The 8,312-nt window shown below is 39.6% G+C and overlaps 1 protein-coding gene across 2 annotated transcripts in view; it reads right to left on the minus strand.

Annotated features, from left to right (window-relative positions):
- Nucleotides 1-8,312, minus strand: part of LOC101848241 (N-acyl-phosphatidylethanolamine-hydrolyzing phospholipase D) — a 20,600-nt gene that overhangs the window by 6,268 nt on the left and 6,020 nt on the right. For both annotated transcript variants that reach the window (XM_035972726.1, XM_005109766.3), the window contains exons 3-5: nucleotides 6,019-6,320; nucleotides 4,663-4,852; nucleotides 2,415-2,563 (exon numbers count right to left, since the gene is read on the minus strand). In XM_035972726.1, coding sequence (XP_035828619.1) covers nucleotides 2,415-2,563; nucleotides 4,663-4,852; nucleotides 6,019-6,320 — 641 coding nt within the window. The remainder of the gene's footprint in view (nucleotides 1-2,414; nucleotides 2,564-4,662; nucleotides 4,853-6,018; nucleotides 6,321-8,312) is intronic.

Genomic DNA, 8,312 nt, shown 5'->3' on the forward strand with positions numbered 1-8,312 from the left:
GGGGAAAGCTCTTGTGGTAGAAAAGGGATGGGAGAAGCAAAGGTGGGTGAATTGGGGTCAAGTTGCCTGCCCTCATGATTTGAACAGGGTGGGGGATAATTGAAATGATGTATGGAGTATGGCCCTGAACTAATCATCTGAAATTTGTACAGGATCTCAATGGTTTGACCCTAAAGCAAAGTTTTTTGTTAATCTCTTTACTGATGTGTACGTTCTCACCCGTGATCTCCCAAACTGATCCTCTGCTATTTTTTCTACTGGTTTCTACACGACATTCTAGAAGATGTATTTGCAACTTGTATAGTTGCTTATTCTTTGACTCTTTGAGTATGCAAAGGATTCCATAATTTTATGCCCACAGACATGAAAGGTGTTACCTTAAAATGGCTATAGTATAATTCAATCAAATATGGATGGATTTGTTTGCGTGAGCACTCAGACTATTTATAATTGGACAGAAAATCACACATAAATGAGGCACAGAACCAGGTGTAGATCTTATAGTTGATGAAATTGGTACCCCCGAAACACCATTTAAGTGGCAATCCACTGAAATGCGGAGCCAAAAAAAAGAAGAAACTGAAGTGGCAAGCCAGAATCGAAGCGTTAATAACACGACATATATTACGGTTTTGTGTAAATCTCTCTTGAATGAAGATTGTATATTGTCTGGACGAACATAGATAGAAATAAAATACCTCAACACTGCAAGGTTTAACTCTTTATCTGCGCCGGGGCCCCCTCTTGATATGAAATCTAAAAGTGACATATATGTCAATAAATTGGTCGTAAAATCAAAACAAGTGAACTTATTTTGATAGTTCTTCATCTAATGAATGAACTCCCGGTACAAGAGACCTGTTTTCAGCAATTGCTATAAAAGAAATTCCAACTGCCAGCCACTGGGGGTTGCTTGCCGGAGATAAGGAATTATTAAGGCCAATCTGGGCTGAGAGAGATACAAATGCCAGTAGAAAGACCAAGTTGCTTGATACGAATTCTCCCCATACAGAAACTTAATTTGTATCTATTGGGTGCAACAGCAAAGAGCCTAATGACAACATCATAGACACCAGTACACATGATAAGTGTATTTAGGGAGATAGTACCACACAAATATGTAGAAATGCTGATCGAGCTTTTGCAATATTTCGGTCCCTGTTGGTGTTTGCAAGTGAATTTTTGGACCGGGTCGGAACGTAAGTGACTAACTTACTCAACTTCGGTCTGCTCTATTTCTGGACCAATGTGAATGAAACTTGGCAACCAATAAAAAAAATAATGCAAACTAATGATATGTGGACGTTGAAGTTTGTACACATAAATTAACCTATACTTTTGGTGTCGGGAATACTTTCATATCGGGTATACCGAAAACTATAATGTGCTTGATTTTCAAGGTCAAGATGGTAAGATAACTATCTTTCCTCTACAGTGTCCTCAAATTTGAACGTGCTGGGTCAAGTAGTTGTTTAGACCCGATCATAAATGCACAACTACCCCCCTGTCTAAAGCGGCTTCGCACGGAGACCGGCCATTTTCCCCTCACTCCCTCCGCAAATGTATGTGACCTACAAATCCCTGAACAACTATTCCGAGCCCATTCATTGGTAATTGAAATAGGGCAATGTCGGGCGCACACATCAGGTGGTTTTTGTCTCTCTTCCCCGGTAGCATCGCAATGGGGGTATTCCGAGGCAAGTTTATCTCGCCTCAAGGTGTTCACGTCTCAACGAGGAAAAAAGGGTTTTTATTTGTACAGCATGCTAGATTCAATTTAATTATATTTTAAGGTTGGCATGATCTAAAGTCATCAAAGAATACTATGTCATTATTTAGTCAGGCTGCCAACATATTCTTAAAGATCCCATGTTGTGATACGATGCTATAAATAAATTATAATTAATGCTCTCATCCCGACACCCCTTTTTCGAAAAATCGTAATATGTACAACAAAATTTTAATCATAACAAAATAACTACGAAATGGTTAGTAAATCTGACTGCAGAAATGATTTCTCCACCCAAAAACACATTAGGAAGCCAAGTTTCTTTCTAAAACTCCAATAAGTTACTGAGATATCGTCGATTTTCTTACAGATTCTGCTATTGCATGGTCCACTTTTAGGAGTATTTTCCTATATGTGGATCATCCATATTTTGCCCACTTTTACAACTCCTATTCTTTTTTATTTATGAACCGATTCTTAAAATTCAAAAAGCATAATTCTTAAAATTGAAAATTCTTCCTTTGGTACCAAATTAAAAAGGGCTAAAGCGAAAAATTAAATTTTCATTGGCATTGCCAGAATATGTGGCAAAAGATACAAGATATGGCAAGATGGTGAGAAACATTTAATTCATGTAATAACACAGTGAACGATACCAAATATAATTTTTTTAAACATGGCTTACCTGGGAAAATATGCACCGATGGGAATAGTTGCTAAGTCAAAAGGCCCATAACGTTTTCCTATCTGTTTGAAGCCCTCACAGTAGCCAGTGTCCCCGGCAAAGTAAAACCTGTGTGTGGGTCCCAGGACACTCCAGCTGGACCACAGGACCTGGGTGGGTGGGTGGGGTAGGGGGGAGACATTTACACAAACATATATATATATATATATATATATATATATATATATATATATATATATATATATAAATATTGTCACCATCATTCTACATTCATCCAGGTCCTCTTTGAAACGGTATTTTTGTTTTGTTTTGGTAAGTGTTTTAAGGCGCTAGCAACTGCAAAAGGTCATATAAGCGTGTGGGACACATTAAACATTTTCAAAGGGTAGGACATTTTGAATTTTGCCCAAGTGGTTGCCGAAGCCTACTCTTATAAATATTGGACCAACAAGGGATCTTTAACATGCGCAACTTGCACACGAGACCTATGAAATTTTTCACCCTTATCTGAGAGGGCTTGGTATAGATCTTTCCAACCAGAAGATCAGGGGTGTGGCTGAAAGACAGTAGTAAAAAAGGAGCCAACGAGTAGCAGTAGAAAGGCTGCAGAAAGAGTCCGGAGCCCAGAGGAGAGCGCAAAGGAGGTGAGGGGGAGGGGGCAGAAAGTGGAGACGAAAACAGACCACAGAACATTGTTAGAGAGCAGGGAAGGAGATGAAAGGAGAAAATTTTAGAGAAGAAAATTTTCCGTCACTATCCGGATTCAAACCCAGGACCTATTGAATGACAGTCAAACACCTTAACCTTTTCGTATCGCACCGCACCACGTTGGCGCGCTGTTTTTCACACCACTTCGATGCGTAGCGCTCCTCTTTGGCGCACGCTAGTTTAAAACCTTTCCATTCACCGCACGCACCACCCTGGATTCAGGTAGTTGTGCATGCAACAGAGAGCTTGATTTTTCTTGTTTCACTCTCAAACTTTCAAAAAGTAATCAGATACCATTTTGGAATTGTTTTTTGCTGTCAAAAGTTGAGTTGCTTGAACACTTATCGATTTACAGGCGAATTTCCAAGGTCACCTTCGAGAGTGTTCCCGAGAAGTTTTACTACTTACGTTGAAAGTGGCAGCGCTTAGACCGACGCTGAGAAGACTCACTCTCGAATGAGTCACATATTCTACATACATGTAAAGATCGGATGATGAAGATTATGTGGAAACAAAAGAAGATCATAATGATTGGGATTAGGTTACAATGACGATTGACGATAAAGCATAACCCTAAGATTTTGCTAAAGAAGCGACCCATAGTGAACCGAGTGTGCGTGAGAGAAGAATGTGTAGACAGTGATGATGAGAGGATGGACGATAAGACTGACAGGGGTGTTGAAATTACCTTATGGAGACAGATGTGGTTGTAAAGTTGTAAAGGAGAGTATCAAGACAAAAAAAAATTGAACAAGAATAAGTATAGGGATTAGAAGATAAAATGGTGTGGGCTCGAAACACAAACAACTTTCTCTGCATTTCTCAGCTGACTAGTACTAGGTTGAATCAAAGTGTCAAAACCGAAACAACCGTTTGTATTAGATATTTACTAACTGGTCATTACAGAGAAGTTGATGAACTTTTATAAAACTGAAACAAACAAAAATGATAAGATGGGGAAGGGATCAATGGCAAAGACCTGCAAACCTTAGCAAGTCGTTTATGTTGCAAAACCAGGAAACAAGATAACCATGTAGAAACGGAATGATTCTTTGTTATATATTTTCGTTCACATGGGTATGGTCAAGATACTGACTCTCTACAACCACCAACCTGGAATCCCAGGTTTGCACTCATCTTCCTGCTAAATAATTATGTACATTGTTCGTGTGTCTGTGGGCATTCATATATATCCCGGGATGTGCGAGTGCGCATGTTGTGTCTGCGTATGTGCGATTTGTGGAGGGGTATGTGACTGTGTACCGGTATGTGTGAGTATGTGCAAGGGAGCGAGAATGTATGTGTCCATGTGCTTATGAGAATGCACAGGTATGTGTGTGAGTGTGTGTGTGTATGCGTGTGTGTTTGTATTTGTGTGTGCACATGCATGCTTGTGTGCATGCATGCATGCATGTACGCACTTGTGTATGTGTGTCTGAGTTTGCCTGTATAAAAACCATCAGTTACCAGTTGTCCCCCCCCCCCAAAAAAAAAAACCCCCAAAAAACTCTGCTTCCTTACAACTATGTCATGTGATCACCTTATTGTCATCTGTGGCCGTCCGCTTGCACCAGTGCTGACAAGGTGTGCACACAAATTTAATGTTTCCTTTGGGACCTTCGTAGATATTCTCCTGCCACCACGTTAGTTCCACCACGTTCTGACACCCACTCTGATTCATCCATTCTTTGAGACCCATGGGCACGTACCATCGTAGGCTCTCACCAAATCTGAAATATATATTCTTTTAGCAAATAGGCAAACATTAAAAAAGTTTTGCAAATATGAGCAAGTTATTTTACTCATTTCAACAAAAACGGATTCCTCCCCCCCCCCCCCCCCCCTCCACAGCCTTTTCCATTCTAAAAGTAATTCCAAAGGGAATGTCCTGGATTAACCCAATGAACCCTGACCTCCTGAGCCCAAATTAACCTGTCCCCTGGCTTCCGGAGGAAAAAAAAAATGGCTACATGGCTATACACTCAACAACACGTACCTTTTATTCAAACCAATTTCCCTCTTCCATGAGCTCCCTTGACTTTTATAATAGTAACCACTAACCAACAAGTTCTTTTGACATCATTTTTCTCCTTTTTCTCCATGTACGGACTACTATTCCGTAGTAGACTAGCACACACTGATATATCAGTGCTTCAGGCCAGGGGCAAATAATTCGTACACCATTATATCAGAGCTACGGGTTCATTGGGTTAAAGATCCCTTGATGATTTTAAAATTAGAACGAAAAGGCCCTTTGGGGTCGCCGTCCAAGCAAATTCAAAACTAATTCCAACCTCAAACTGAAGCCACTGTCGTCAGTATAGTTATCAAGAGCACGTTCAAAAAGGATACATGGCTGCATGTAAGGCAAGATATGACTCTATTTTCTTTGTAGATAAAACAGTTGAGTACATTAAAAAATCAACAGCACCGTGAGATGAAGTCAGATATTTTTTGGTGAGAGAAGTTTCTAATTTTTTGGCCCTAAAGTTTGAAACCCTTGCCCAAGGACTTCAGAGAAACAACAAATCCTGATACATTTAAGCGATTGCTCAAGTTTTAGTTATAATATGTTAGAAGGTGCTGAATATGTCTTGCTTTCACTGCTATCCTTTTATGTATATATAATTAATGTATGGTTGAGAAAGTTCTTCTTTACTTTATGTGGTTGAACTGGTTTTCTTATTAATGCGAAATGTTTTTATCTTCTGTGAATGAAATATTATGCCCAGTGATCATATCATCTATGAAAACGTTCAGAGCCTGTACTCATACGGCATAGAGTGCTATATATGCAATCTATAGTGCTATTAATATCCCTGACCTCCAGCAGGGATATACAGAAGAAAAATAACGCGGCTGCATACAATTAGAAAACTAAAAGGGAAGCACAAACCTTTTGTTGAGAGCAACAACGCTGTTATAATCCAGATGATCATAATGGTTGTGACTGATGACCACACAATTCACCTTGGGCAACTCCTCGATTGCGCATGGAGGGGGTCGGTATCTTTTAGTGCCGATCCACTGCACCGGAGAACAGCGATTACTGAAAATCGGGTCGGTCAAAACTGTTACCCCATCCAGCTGTACTAAAGAGGAGGCATGTCCCACCCACATGTGCCGGACACCTGTCTCAGGTGAACTGTCATACGCTGAAAAATCTGGTTTCAGGACAGGTAAGGTTTCATCCAGAACCTAAGAGACAGATGAGGTCAGAGGAACATTTAATAACCTTCAAACCAATTTAAAAAATTTAATAATAAGTACACACTGTCCATCAGATTCATCAGTTTGATTTGGAGTCAGCCAGATTTACCTTCATGAGTGGGACAAAAGCAATCATTTTGGCACAATATAACCAATTGGACTCGAAACATTGAACAAAACACTTGATTTTGAAGGTCTCAGTGATATTTTGTTGAATTCCTTCATTAGTGTCTTGGGGAAGAATGTTAACCTGGTCTGATTTCTGGCCCAAGTAGTCTGTCTGTTAGAGGACAACATGGCTTTTGTTTCTCTAGATTTCTCTGCACCTGATACTCAGGAAGGCAAGATCTATTCAGAACAAGCTGACAAACTGAAAGAACCACGGTGCACATAGAAGATACATCAGGCAAGTCTGTCAGGGCTGTCAGTCTCAACTAAATTCTAAATTAAATCTAACCCAAAATTGACAAAACTTAAGTGATATTTTTTGTTAATGCAGTAACTTAGAATAAAGTACAAAATTGCCTGGAAAGCCATAAAATACAGTGGAATCCTGTTATAACGAGAGGGAGGGGACCGGTGCAAAATGTCCGTTATAGCAGGATTCTCGCTTTAAGGGATCCAGTAATAAATTCAAGGGAAACTGTAAAGTAGGCCTAACTCTATGAGTTTGATGTTCTGTTTTTCCTTTTACTATCTCCCCTGGCGATGATTTTGTTTCAACATGACCTCTAGGTCTTACTTGATCAAAAATCGAATCAGTTTTCTTTCTCTAACGCTAGCGATGTTGACTGGCAGCTCTGTGTTGGCGATCAGAAAGAAAGGGCTCTGGGCTAACTCGCCCGCAGTGTTTTCCCCCACCCCACCACACCCTGTGGTACATGTGCTTGCTTGCACATCACACATTCGCACCATCCATCACATTGCTGTGACCTCTCCATCCCCGCATTGGAGAAGTGAGAGGCATGGTTGGCCCTGATAATCTAAACTACGCTGGCCTATCACCCGATGCGTTCTGCTTGTCTGCACATGCCACACCCTCCCTACTCAGTCGCTCCAGCTTTCATTGTTGACACACATGGGCTCTCCCATTCTTTGTTTCTCTAGATCACCAACAAGTTTCTCAACCTGCGAGGTTTTACATTATGTATAATTGGCCTATGCACTGTGCATAGCAGCAGCAATATTCCGCTATAACCAACTCGCATGTTTGTCTGATAGCGCTATAGCAGTATTTTATTTACAAAGGTAAAGAAGAAGAAAAAACGGGGTTTTCGAATAGTGTCTTTATAACAGACTTCTCTTTTTTTCCAGACTCGTTATAAGTGGACTCCACTGTAAAAGAACTTTCATCCTGGTGAAAAAAAGTATTCATGAGACAAATGGTCATGGAAAGAAGACTAGCAAAATGACCTTTGTAAATCTTTACTTTTTTATCTTGTCATGTGCTGGATGGAAGCAAATCTTCAGAATAAAGGAAGAAGCACAATTTTATATGTTTGCTCTGTGAACATTGCCCACCATCTTTGCTATTTACATTATACATATCATGTATCATTGATAAACCTATCTGTTTAGTTAGAATTTATCAGCTAGATATATTGTGCAGAGTGACTGAAAAAAAAAGGCTGCAGTTATTTGTACAATAGTGCGTACAAATCTAACTAGTTATTAGTACAATTGTACCAAAAAAGTAAAATTATTAAAATGTGTTCTACTCAGTTATCTCCCATTTATACTGATATTTTCAATATAATGTCTTTTGAAAGAACGAATAATACCACTCTCATGGAAATTATGCTCTGAAATAATTCCTGTCCCAAAGAAACAATCAATACAAAATTTTAACAACCTAAGACCTGTCGCTTTAACATCAGTCCTCATGAAATGTTTAGAAAAACTGGTTTTGAAAGAACTGAGAAAATCAACAGAAGACATACAGGATAACATGCAATTTGCCTATCGTGCCAAGAGGGGCGT

This window comes from Aplysia californica, unplaced genomic scaffold (assembly GCF_000002075.1).
Source record: "Aplysia californica isolate F4 #8 unplaced genomic scaffold, AplCal3.0 scaffold00814, whole genome shotgun sequence".
Taxonomy (NCBI): Eukaryota; Metazoa; Mollusca; class Gastropoda; order Aplysiida; family Aplysiidae; genus Aplysia; species Aplysia californica.